We start from the raw sequence: 13,749 nt of genomic DNA, 5'->3' as shown, positions 1-13,749 counted from the left end.
TTGGCTTGGTCTTAGATGCGACTGCAGAAGTATATCTAACTGTGAAGCTTATTTAAGGCTGTTTTTGCTCAAACACTGCATTTAAACGTCCCCAGCTTAAAAGTAGGAAATTTATTTTTACTGTATAGTACCAGAGGAAAATACTTAACATAAGGTCTTACGAACAGATGGATAATCATAAAGACTGTTTTGTCTACTTTGAGTTAAGATAGAGATAAGAAAAATAATACTCTGTGATGGGTCATGCTTGGACAAAGGCAAATTGAGTTGAGTCTCTGGTTCATTTAAGGTAGCGAGGGAAAGAGGGAAAGCTTCATGGTTCCTTAGCAACACAGGGCATGCTTTGTAAGCCAACTTGGTACTTGGCATTTCCAGGTAGAAGTGATGAATGCCTCATTATTGGATAACATGGCAGTCCTGAACAAGCACAGTCAATAGGTTGACTCATTTAAGCGATTTCTCCTATTTCTTTGCCCGCTCTTAAAAGACTCCTTCAACTCATACTGACTGATCATGGAAGAAATGCCACGTTCAACCCACTTCTCCTTTTTCCATAATCGTCTAGAAACAGTGATCCTATTATAGAAGCTTGTGTTACTTTGTGTTGACCTAAAGGGAGACTATGCAGATTCTTCCTGTTTGTGGATGTAAACGAGCCAGTCTTTCTCCCTCTTACATGCTTTTTGCCTGAGCAATCTGCCTATTTATTTATTTATTTATTTATTTATTTATTTCTACAATTTTTACACTCCACCCAGTCGCATAAGCATTTGGATGGGTCCTCTGCAAATATCACATACTGTATATACTCAAGTATAAGCCTAGTTTTTCAGCCCACTTTTTGAGCTGAAAAAAGCCGCCTCGGCTTATACTCGAGTCAGTGAAAAATTTGCCCAAAATGGAGGAGAAAAAGGGGCAGGGCCATGCCGCTGGGTGACGCTCGTGAATGGCCCGGCGCCCCTGAGTTTCCCCTCCCTCTGTGTCAGTTTGCCGCGCAGCGTGCACCGCACCATCCCCCCTCCTCACGTTCTAATGTAATGCAGGGCTATCTTACGATTCCCCTTCCTCCCCCTCCTGCCGCTCTGCAACGATGTCCCACCTCCTCCTTGTTATGGCAAGCAGCCACATAGCGATGTCCCACCTCCTCTGGTACAGTGATCCAATGATAGGAATCACTGTGCCGTGTGTCATAGGAGGCGGGACATCATCATCACAGCGGGACATCAGCATCATGAGGTGAGTGAAGTATTTCATTGAATACACCGGTATTGTGTGATAATAATTTGTTATGCAGAGCAAATTTTTACAATGGCTACTGTACATTTAATGGGCACAGGCAGGCTGTATATGTTATTCAATGGGCAATGGCATTATTGGTATCTATTTTTATTTTTGAAATTTATCGGTAGCTGCTGCATTTCCCACCCTAGGCTTATACTCGAGTCAATAACTTTTCCAGTTTTTTGTGGTAAAATTAGGTGCCTCGGCTTATATTCGGGTCGGCCTATACTCGAGTATATACGGGTAAATCGTTTTTTAAATCATTGTGAAATGATTATTAATTATTATTTTAATAGTAATTAATTTGAACAGTAATTAAAAGGGGGCTGTGAAAGAAGTTCTACCAAGTGTCTATGCCAGATTCTCAACCACGCAGGTCATGGTTGTCCCAAAGGTGCTTTTTTTGGCGGGGGGTGGAAATCGGTTCCACCACAAATGCGCCCACAACAAAAGTGCGGCTGACTAAACCGCGGTGACTAAAGCGCGGTGACTAAACCGTGTGACGAATGAGCCCTAAAGCGCGCCGACAAAAGCGCGCCGACAGAAGCGTGCTGTATCGTAACCCTAAACCTAACCCTAAACCTAACCCTAAACCTTACCTTAAATAAAATTGCGCTTCTGTCGGCGCGCTGTTGTCGGCGCGCTGTTGTCGGTGCACTGTTGTCGGCGCGCTTTTGACATGGCGGTTTTAGCGCCGCGGTGTTGTCGGCGCGGTTATGACGTTCGCGCTTTTGTCGGGTCACATGGAAATCACCTTTGAGCATCAAACCAAATGGTTTCTTAGAACAATTTAGGGACCTGGGAGACAAAAAGGTTGTCTGAGCTGGGAGGAAGAGAGCAGAAGATGCTGAGAAAGGCCAGGAGAAGGGCAGCCCAGGTCTATGGCTTATCCTAGATCTAGGAAGGTAGGGATTGATGTATAAACAAAAGGAAGGTTGATTCCCATTGTGCTTGGAGGATGATTCTTAATGGGCCAACATACTTCTGACGGTGTTTTGTCAGGCGAACACCAGTAAATTAATTTACTTCTGCTGTCTGTAAAAACTTATTCTACCTCAGAAGTACCATAATGCTCTGTTTCCTTACAAATTTTGGGTGCTCGTGTATTAAATCAGCCTTCCCAAACCTATTGCTTTCCATATGAATTAGAATTAGAATTCCCACAACTTCAAAGACGTGGCACAACAAAACCGCGCTCAACTAAAGCGCGCCGGATTAAACTGCGTCGCTGACGTCATCAACAGGGTGACAACAGCGAGCGCGGAGAAAGAAGGGCGCTTTAAATAGCACTTTGAAAGCAAGCCGATTCAAGTTAAGGTAAGGGTTAGGTTTAGGGTTAGGTTTAGGGTTAGGGTTAGATTTAGATTTAGATTTAGGGTTAGGGTTAGGTTAAGGGTTAGGATTAGGTTTAGCGTTAGGTTAAGGGTTAGGTTTAGGGTTAGGGTTAGGGTTAGGGTTAGGTTAAGGGTTAGGTTTAGGGTTAGGTTTAGGATTAGGTTTAGGGGGGGTTAGGTTTAGGTTTAGGGGTTAATTTTAGGTTTAGTGTTTACAGCGTGCTTTTTTCTCCGTACTGTTGTCGCGCTGTGATGACGTCAGCTGCGCGGTTTCGTCGAGCGCCCTTTAGTCGAACGCGGTTTTGTGGTGGAACCCTTCAAAGAATCCTTGAGAATGCCTGTGCACTGGAAAAGTCATGATCAAAGGATACCAGCTGCCAATGATCGTTGTTGTGTCTTACTCAAAGCCTTGGCTGGATAATTTTAAACACTATGGCAGGATTGAACTGGTTCTTCCTGTAGTACTGTAGATATTCCTAAAGTGAATCAGATTTATTTTAAAAAATAAATCAGCTGTATATTTCCCCCCAACAATCTGGGTCCTCAATTTTACCCAGCGCAGAAGGATGGAAGGCTGAATCAGCCTTGAGCCTTGAGATTTGATCTGCCATTCTGCTAGCAGCTGGTGATCAGCAGAAGTAGCCTGCAGTATTGCACTCTAACCGCTGCGGCTCATAGAATGGCCTGAAGTTGCAAAAATTGCATTTGAAAGGTGACTTTCTGCCAACAAATTTAATGACGGGATTGCAGCTGATATCAGCCCTAAACCTTAGCTATCATTCACACAGCACCATCTCCAAAAATACCTTACAACAAACCTGTTGATTTTATTCATTCCTGCTGATCTCTAAACTGTGATATCACCCATGTTTTCGCTGCAGCTGACCTCCAAAATTCATTTAATCATTGCTCTTCCCAACCCCTATAGCAATGCTTTTCAAACTTGGCAACTTTATGATTGGTGGACTTCAATCTGGCTGGAGAATTTTGGGAGCACATCTTAAATATCTTAAATTTAAACAACAATGACTTAGAGCAACAAAGAAAGTCCGCATAAAAAAGGCAATAAATCCCTCAATCCCATCTGCCTTTTAGTACGTGTTCCTCTTAAGTTGAAGGGTAAAGAAGGATAATTTCTAATGGTATAAAGCAGCCTAGCTGCCATTCTTGGACCTGGGTACTTGAGAGACCGCCTGCTGCCAATTACCTCCCATAGACCCGTTAGATCGCACAGGGTCGGCCTCCTCCGGGTTCCGTCCACCAGCCAATGCCATCTGGCTACCACCCGGGGGAGGGCCTTCTCTGTGGCAGCTCCGGCCCTTTGGAATGAACTCCCCGCGGAGATTCAGACCCTCACCTCTCTCCAGGCCTTCCGAAAAGCCGTCAAAACCTGGCTGTGCCGGCAGGCCTGGGGTTGATGAGTTCCCCTCCCCTCTCGACTTGTATGGCTGTGTGATTCTTGTGTATTTTAATTACGTGTATTGTGTTTTATGTCCCCTTTCCCCCTTTGAGTTGTTCGCCGCCCTGAGTCCCCCCCCGGAGAAGGGCGGCATACAAATAAACTAAATCTCAAATCTCTCTCAAATCTCTTGCATTAAAAATCCTAGCAAAAGCAAATCCCAAAAATCTGAAATCATGCTATCTGTTTTGAAACCAGGCACATTCACAGTGTCTCCAACCAAGGTTCTGAGGTAGCTAATAAATTTTATAAAGGAAGAAAGGAAAGAAGGAAGGAAGGAAGGAAAAAAGAAAGAAAGAAAAAGGAAGGAAAGAAAGAAAGAAAGAAAGAAAGAAAGAAAGAAAGAAAGAAAGAAAGAAAGAAAGAAAGAAAGAAAGAAAACAAAGTAAGTCAAGGCCTCTGGAATGAATCTAACTCACCTACCCCCCAAATATATATAGATGACTCCACCCTCTTAGAACCAACCCAGAACTAAGGAGAAATTTCCTGAAGGAACAATTGATCAGTAGAATGATTGGCTCCTGAAATTGTGAGTTCTCAACCACAGGAGGTTTTAAAGAAGAGATTGGACAACCATTTGTCCCGAAACAGTAATAAGATTTCCTGCTTGAGCAGGGGATTGGACTAGAAGATCTCCAAGGTCCCTTCCAATTATGTTATTCTGTTAAATAACCTAGTTATTACCCAGAGTTTGGGCCAAATTGAGTTCTGTTCCAGTGGACTATAAATAGAAATTGGGGTCTGTTCACATACTGTTATTTTTAACTACCGTATTTTTCAGCGTATAAGATGTACCTTTTTACCCCTCTAAAAGAGCATGGAAATGTTGGTGTGTCTTATACACCGAATACAGCCATTTTTGGCCTCCCGAAGCACCACCCCTGCATCCCATTTTTGCCTTCCCTTAGTCCCCAGCAGCACTTCTTCAAAATCTTGGTGTGTCTTATACACCTGAGTGTCTTATAGTCCAAAAAATATGGCATTATTATTCTCTTCTTTTTTATTGATTGTACACTGCTCAGGATCCCAACTGGTGTCAGAAGGCCATATAAATTTAATAAATATTTTAAATTACTTGCAGCTCCCATTATTAAAAGAGACTTATTTTATATTGGTGAAATATAAACTTCATATTGTTCACCCATGTTCCAGTTTGATGCCTTTCATTTATTTTAATTGAAACAGATCACAGTTTCATAAAACAAGAATAATAATCATTTTCAGTATTTCAGTTTTAGTTTTGTAATGTTTTAAAATTAAAGGATAATCAATGCTTTTAAGAGTTACTATGGGCTCTGAGTGCTTCCATAGAATTCATTCAATTTATGTACCATAGCTTCTAGGTTTCAGGCAGATTTAACTTACAATTTTCCACCCTTCATTTTACAGAAATGATTTAAAAATTCAATTTATCTGCAATAAGGGAAAATAGCGTTTAACTGAGTCTATGGTTAAATGTTTAAAAAAGTTAAAGGCAGTGACATTTTTATTTTCCTGAAAGCCAGTAAAATCTAATTGATATAAATCATTTATCATCTCTTGATGGAAACCCAAAGTCATTATTATGCTATAAAATGTCTTGCAAAAGCACAATGTTTTGCATTATTGGCAAAAATAAATTATTGCTGTCATAAAATGCTGATTCGTAATTGCAGGCTAATTGTAAAAATGGGTGGGGGTAATCCATAAAACATAGCACACCATGTAACACTAGTGAGATCATGATTTCTTTATCTTATTTTTTCCCCTAATTCAGTCCTTTCCAACATGGAATTGGCACTATAACTCTGAGAACTCCCAGCTTGCATTTTACTCACAAATTAAGTATAATGTTTATTGTCATTGTACTTAAATACAACGAAATTGGTTAATTAATTGGAAACCAGAGCAGATTGCTCTCAGTTTTGTAACCTTAGCAACTTTTAGAGGGGTGGACTTCAGTTTCCAGAATTCCCCTGCCAACATGGGTATCCAACTGAGTTTACTGAGTTCAGAAATGGCATTTAATGCATCTAGGAAAGAAGAGATCGTCTATCTTTTTTTGGGTAGCTGGTTCTATTGTCAAACTGCTACTTCCATTAATAAATTAATATCTGCTTTGCCATAAATCTGCTTCTTTGTGATGACATTTTTCACTACAGTTGTCTTGCACTAGCCCTTTGTTCATGTCTTCTAGAGCAGGGGTGTCAAACTTGCATTGTCACGGCGGCGACATCTGACGTATCACGAATTTCCCCCCCTTCGTTAAACTGGGTGTGGGCACGGCCAGCGCGTGATACAACTGGCCGCCAATTTGACACCCCTGTTCTAGAGTCTTCCAACTACCATGATACCAAGGTAATAATCGTGGCACGACAAAACCGCGCTCGTCAAAATAGCGGTGATAAAATCACGTCGCTAAAACCGCGACGTCATCACCGCGTGTCATCACCGCCGCGACAACAGTGCGGCGACAGAAGGGCGCTTTAAATCAGCGCGGCGGCAGAAAGCGGATTTAAATTAAGGTAAGGGTTAGGATTAGGTTTAGGGGTTTGTTTTAGGGTTAGGTTTAGGGTTAGGTTTAGGATGCTGAGTGCTTGGGAATGCGCAGATTTGCCCTCCGCGATTATGTCATCGCGGTAGGGTCATGTTTTTCCTTAGCGCTTCGAATGGCGCGAATTAGTCTTCGCGCTTATGTCTCCGCAGATAAGGGCTTCGCGGATTTGTGGTGGAACCGGTAATAATAATGCAGGAAGGTCATTTTAACTGTGTCCTGGTATTATAAAGCTGTTATAAGAGCAGAAATGATCCTAATATAGTTATAAAAATAAAATATATAATTATTCGGAATGTAGTTTTGATAAACATTTAAATGTTTGGTTGCAATTCTTAATCAAGTTTTCTGTTTTCACAGATGAAAAGATCTAAAAACACTAAAGTGAGCTTTGCTAGATTTCACACGCCGATTGGTTGAAAAATATGTTCACTAAAAATTACAATTTTGTTTAGCTTACAGATGCAAAATGAAGTATCAGTCTGGTCTATGCTGAATCACTGCTTATTTGAGGATAACGGTTGGGTTGAGTTTCTTATGAGACATTCTATTTTCCATGTTTGTAGAAGGAAAGTCTGGTAAAACGATGCCAAAATTAATAAGAGGAAAGTGCTAAGATTCATACCAGTGGGTAAAATAGTTTCCTTACTGTTTGCTCAGACCATACTGAATGAAATCCTGTCTGATTTGACAGTGATCTGTAATCTTAGCTGAAACCATGAGGTTTATGCAGAAGGTGTACACGTTCTGTAGATGACAAGGAGGCCCTGTGGAACAGAAGAGAGGACAGAATAAACCTAGTTATTTCACACCAGTGTTGGCAAATCTTTTCGGCGCCAAGTGCCAAAATGGGAGCACGTGCGCGCAGGGGAGCCCCGGAAACCGGAAGAGCAGTTCTCCCAGCCTTCTGATTTCTGCCGCGCAGGCACACGTGAAGACAAGTTGACTGGTGTGCATGCGCACACTGGAAACCAGTGTATGCATGCGTGCCAGGAAGCTGCTCTTCTGGTTTCCAGTGCTCCCACATGAGGAAAGACCAGCTGGCAGAGCGTGCATGTGCGTGCCAGAACCTGGAAGAGCAAACAGAACATCTTGTTCCATGTTCTGCTCTGACACAGAACATCCTGTCCAGTTTCCCCAATCTCATTGTCTCCAGATATTTTGGGACTGTAATTCCCCGAACTCCTAGCTAACTTTTGGTTATATTAATTGAGAAATTTGAGATTTGTAGCCCCCATACATGTTTCGTCCAAACATTTTGATCTGGGATACAGATGTTCCATTTAAAAGCCTCAAGGCCACAATACGCATCCAGCTATTTCACAATCTAATGCTTGCATAACAACTTTTACTTTATATTCGAGGAATAATATAAAACTAGGCTTTAGCAAAGAAACATTGTGGTAACGCTCATATTTTAATACAGAAGGCTCTTAAAGTGAATATAAAAATTAAATCAGAGAGTTTTAGATTTAATAGACGAAGAACTTGAAAGATAAAACCTGGAACCTTTTGGTTATATATTGACAGCAGCAAGAATGCTTCACGAACAAAAATAGAATGATACTTTAATTCCCACAATGGATTAGCAGAATTAACAGATGTGACTGAATTAACTGCTGTAATAAAAAAGAACATATCCAACTTTGCTCCTACTTGGAAACCGCTTCTGGTTTTTGTGCTTGAGATGGAAAAATACATATGGAACTTTGACTTTTGGTTTTGCTGATAAGTTTGTTGTTGTAGAAATGGCATTAAGTATGTAAAAGTAAAAAGTTAAGGCTGTAATTTCGTTATTGTTTATTTATTGTGCTAAAAAAGATTCGAAAGTCAATGCTTTTCTTTCCTTTTTCCTCTTTGTCCTACCATTCTTTCTTTCCCTCCCCTATTTCCCCACTGCTTTCATTTTCATATGTACTTTATATTTTGAAAAGCTTGTTAAAATTATTTTAAAAAAAACATAAAGCTAGGTTTTGATTACAAATTGCTAAATGATTTTCTCTTCTGTCAATTTTGAGAAGCATTTCTCCACTGGTAGAGCAGACTTCGTTTTTATCGTTATTGTTTTAAAGTTATAGTAGCGTGATGGCGAACCTATGGCACGCGTGCCACAGGTGGCATGTGGGCCCCTCTTTGTGGGCACACGAGCCATTGCCCCAGCTCAGCGCCATCGCACATGCATGCTTGCCTCCCACTGTCGTGCATGTGGGAGACGTGTGCACATGCACAGGGGGATTATGTGCACATGCATGGGGGGAAAAGGAGAACGTGGGGGTCCCCGTGGCCCATTTTTGGGTCCCAGGAGGCTTCAGGGAGGCCTGCTAGGCCCAAAACAGGCCATGGGGAAGGCGTCATGCACACATGTGTGAGGGGTAGGGGAGCGGGGATGGTGGTTGCACGTCCATGTGCTGGGGGGGGGTGTCAAGGCACACGTGAGGGTCACACATGCATTGCATTATGGGTGTTGGCACACACACGCACACTATCACACAGGCACGTGCGCTTTCAGCACACGAGGACAAGAAAGGTTAGCCATCACTGTTATAGTACCACCATAATAAGATTCCTACTTAAAATTCTATTGTAGAATTCTTACTCAAGAAATAAAGTTAGCTGGGCTCTGATTGTTGTTTCAAATCTGACTTCCCAGGCATTTTTAGGAAATGAAAAGCCACATAAAAATGTTAGCCTATCTGTGAAAAACAAAAGCGAACACAGAAAAACCTAAACAGCATTGTGATTTTTGGCATTATCGATGCTAATTGATTCCAAGACATTAGGGGGGGGGCAGAGGAATAAATTAAGGCTATGGAGTTGCAATGCTTCAAATACAATCATTAAGGAGTTCTGTCTCTTTAAGAATGATTCAGCTAAACGGGAGAGGAAAAAGAACAGGTCAAAAAGGGATTCTGGACTCAGATGGAATTTCTGCAAGCCAAGAGGTTTCAAAAACATACAGAGTCCACTCCTATCTTGAGCAATACTACAATCTCCCTCGGCAGACCGTTTGAGCAATTGGCAGAGGATAAGAACTGGATTTGGGTTCCAAACCAATAAGATTTGGGGTGCTAGAGGAGCAGAAAATGAGAGTTGGAAAACCTCTATTCGGTTTTCTCTTCATTGATAAAGCTCCTTAGGTCATCTAGAAGAGCCATATTTTCTCTTTGCACCAGAGGTGGTATTCAGCAGGTTCTGACCAGTTCTGGAGAATCGGTAGCGGAAATTTTGAGTAGTTCGGAGAACCGGGAAATACCACCTCTGGCTGGCCCCGCCCCCATCTATTCTCTGCCTCCCGAGTCCCAGCTGATTGGGAGGAAATGGGGATTTTGCAGTATCCTTCCCCTGCCATGCCCACCAAGCCATGCTCACCAAGCCACGCCCACAGAACCGGTAGTTAACATTTTTTGAATGTTTTGCACCTTTCAATATTGGCATAAAAATATCCGCCTACCATCCAGCATAGCTGTAAAGATTAATGAGGACTGTACTTATAATAATATTTATTTAAGTTTGTTGCACAGTCGGGGAGATGTTTAGACTGGATTTGACATTTTTACCCACTCTTGGGTCCTTCTCAAGGCCTGGGATAGACATGTGACCTGGTGGGAGTGGCTTGCCGGCCATGTGTTCTCTCTCTCTCTCTCTCTCTCTCCCTCCTTCCTTTTGTCTCTCTGTCCCTTTTTCCTTTTTTTCTTTCATCTCTCTCTCACTTTTTCTTTCTTTTTTTCTTTCTTTCTTTCTTTCTTTCTTTTTCTTTCTTTCTCTGTGTGAGTCTGTCTGTCTGTCTGTGTGTGTGTGTGTTGTGTGTGTCTGTGTGTGTCAGTGGTGGGTTTCAAAAAAATTTGGAACCTCTTCTAACCCGTTCGGTAGATTTGATGAACCGGTTCTACCGAACTGGTGCGAACTGGTAGGAACCCACCTCTGGTTCCAAGTAACACCCCAACAAAAGAAGGAGTTTCCTCAAAGTTCCCATTTTATTACAGATGTCATATTGACACATCTGGGAAAACTCAAATCTGAAAGCTTCCAGGTTTTCCCCACCCAAATGAAAGTTCAAATCCCTGCCCAGCACCCATATGTCCATCACATGGTCCAATCAGGCCCCGTCCCAACTGGAGATGCCTCCCAGTCATACACTTCCAGGTGTAGGGCAAGATGTCCTTGACTCTCTGAGGAAGGAATCTTATTATGACTGTATATCTCCCATAGTCCATATAATCCCCCCTCCCATTTTCCCCACATTGAATGTGGCAGGCCTGAAGGCCCAATGCAAAAGATGGCTTCCAGGTCTGACAGCGGGAACTATACACTATGTTAAGCTAATGGGCCAAGTTGTGATAGAAACTGAGTGTTGTGCGTAATGTTTTGTTCCCCCAAGGCACCCTCTGATCCTTTAGTACTAATTCAGGACAAGTGAAATTCTTTCTCTAAAGAAAAATTTCCATAGGCAAACACTTCTGAAGACCAAGACATGAGGAACACGCAGGTGCACATATGCATATAACAGTGACGTGCGGTCAGCTTTAGCCCTGGTGAGGCACTTTTTAGACTTGTGGACTTCAACTCCCAGAATTCCACAGCCAGGGATGCTCAGTTCCGATTTAAAGCGACAGCATTTTTCCCCCTTGCAAAATAAGTTTTCCCATTCTTTTTCTTCTCCCTCCCCCTCCTTCCTCCCTCTCTCCCTCCCTCCCCCCTCTCTCAAACAGACACACGCACACAGAGAACTTCGATCCCTCTCTCATTCACTCACTCTCAAACACAAACACAGAAGTTTGATTGGATATATTTTCCAAAGGCTTGAAAGCAGCTCCTCTGCCATATCACCCCCCTTCCCCCGCTGCCTTCCGATCAAACTTTTTGAATTCCTCCCCCCTCCCCACACACGCACCTTTTCCAGCTGTTTCAGAGACGATTTCAACTCTGCTTCTCCCTGCCCTGCCCTGCCCTCCCCTCATGAAAAGCCAGAGCTCTGAGTCAGACTAAGCTAGTTGCTCCCAGAGAACTCTAAAAAGCCTCTAAAAATGCCCTCTACAGGAGGCGAGAGAATACGTGCCTCATTTGCATAAGGAATTCTTCGCATTTTAACCCTTGCTTAACTCTTAAAAGGCAAAAAAAATCCTTATGCAAAAGAGGCCCCTAGTTCTCTGGCCTCCTCCTAGTTAATACTGAGAGCAGACACCAAGCCACTGTGACTTGAAATCTGGTAGCAACTACCCTGGCTTTAATTATTTTAAGAAAATCATTTAAAATCCTTTCCTTTCCCTGAGGAGACTGGTGAGGCCCCGCCTCCCTTGCCTCTAGTGACTGCACGTCCCTGGCATATAAGCATAAAGGCGTATGTTTCTGTGAGGTTTGAATAACGTATTTTTCCTGGGGTGCTGCTTTGCAACAGGTTCATACTGGAGCTTGCTCTTTTATTTTGCTACTAAACCAACAATGCTTTTTTATGTTATTTATATATTCAGAACCTCCAAAGGTCTACCAATGTGGTGTACCAAGCCCATCATGTTAGCAGAAACAAGAGAGGACAAGTTTTGGGCACAAAAGGTGGATTTCGTGGCTGCACAGTATGGCTAACAGGTATTGTGTTCTCTCCTCACTTAGGAAATTAATATCTGGGGAAGGTTCTTATAATTTCTATTGTAGTAGAAAAAAAAAATAAGGCTGCCAAATGGACCTGCAGAAATCCAGATTACTGCTAGAGGCTAATGAAAGAACTTTCTGGATCCCAGATCCAGAAATCTGCCCAGATTTAGAAGTTATAATAAGATACAGAGTTTATAAATGCATAACCTGGTAACTGTGGAATATATTGACAAATTAACAAAAGGTGGATTATGTGTGACTTATGTGATAAATTTTATTAATTGTTCAGTTCTGCAAAGTACGTGTTTAACATCTTTTAAAATATGAAATGCTATGATTTGCATTTACCCTTCCAGGAGGTATAAAATATTTCGAAAGCTTTAATAGGTGTAATGCATGCGTCATTTATTTATTTTACCAAAACGTAAAGCTATAAAGAGATCTTAGAAAAGTGTTTCATAAAACTGAAGGACTAAAGGCATGTGTATGCTTCTTTGTTTTTGATTAGTTAGAGTTAGACAATCTGGCTGTAAAGTACAAAAAAAAGATTAATAAGTTTTTCATATTTTGACATTTTATTTTATGGTATGCTTGTGGATTTAGGAAAAGCCGGGGTGAACCATCACAGTTTTTTAATTTTTTTTAACCTATGATTAACAGGTCTTTCTGGTGCTGGTAAAACAACCATTGGGTTTGCCCTTGAGGAATACCTCATGTCTCATGGCATCCCTTGTTATTCTCTTGATGGGGACAACATTCGTCATGGTCTCAACAAGAATCTAGGTTTCTCTGCTGATGACCGAGAAGAAAATATCCGCCGTGTTGCTGAAGTTGCCAAACTATTTGCAGATGCTGGCTTAGTCTGCATTACTAGTTTCATTTCTCCTTTTGCAAAGGTAAATCTCTCTGGAGAATTATTCTGTCCTTTAAAAAAAAAATTGTTATGGGACGCAGATTTAAGATTTTACATTTCCTTGTAAAACTTTTCTTCTTTTGGGGAATGTAACATCCTTTTGTGTGATTCTTTCTAATTATCTTCAAATCCAGCTTTCACCAGTAGAAAACTCTCCCCGAAACCCTGGACTTCATCAGTTTCATTTAGCTTGCCATTAGTCAATCAATCAAAATTTTACTTGTGGGAATTGAATGCCATTTCAGTCTTTCTTTCTCTCTGGCTCAAGCCATATTTTTTTTAAAAAGTATCACTAGAATTGGAATGAAGACTCTAGGCCAGTGTTTCTCAACCTTGGCTACTTGAAGATGTCTGGACTTCTTCAAGTGGCCAAGGTTGAGAAACACTGCTCTAGGCCTTGTAACCCAACCTTTATCTATTTGGCCAATAAATATGGGTAAAACTTGGTATATGTGCGAGAGAGACAAAGACAGAAACAGAAAAAAACAGAACACTTTGATCATCCTGTTACATACCTTGTTTCCCCAAAAATAAGATCTCCCTGGATAATAAACCCAATAGGGCTTTTGAGCGCATGCGCTAAAATAAGCCCTCCCTCCCAAAATAAGTCCTCCCTGAAAATATTGCAACATAGCAGCAG

At 41.6% G+C, this 13,749-nt stretch overlaps 1 protein-coding gene across 2 annotated transcripts in view; it reads left to right on the top strand.

The window, feature by feature from the left end:
- The window catches only part of PAPSS2 (3'-phosphoadenosine 5'-phosphosulfate synthase 2), a 52,971-nt gene that overhangs the window by 17,346 nt on the left and 21,876 nt on the right, over positions 1-13,749 (top strand). For both annotated transcript variants that reach the window (XM_087702170.1, XM_087702169.1), the window contains exons 2-3: positions 12,076-12,190; positions 12,857-13,092. In XM_087702170.1, coding sequence (XP_087558296.1) covers positions 12,076-12,190; positions 12,857-13,092 — 351 coding nt within the window. The remainder of the gene's footprint in view (positions 1-12,075; positions 12,191-12,856; positions 13,093-13,749) is intronic.

The sequence above is a fragment of the Thamnophis sirtalis genome, unplaced genomic scaffold (assembly GCF_051295495.1).
Source record: "Thamnophis sirtalis isolate CommonGarterSnake01/CBP01778 unplaced genomic scaffold, rThaSir2_p1.2 scaffold_15, whole genome shotgun sequence".
Classification (NCBI taxonomy): Eukaryota; Metazoa; Chordata; class Lepidosauria; order Squamata; family Natricidae; genus Thamnophis; species Thamnophis sirtalis.
This window is presented reverse-complemented; position numbering and strand designations above follow the sequence as displayed.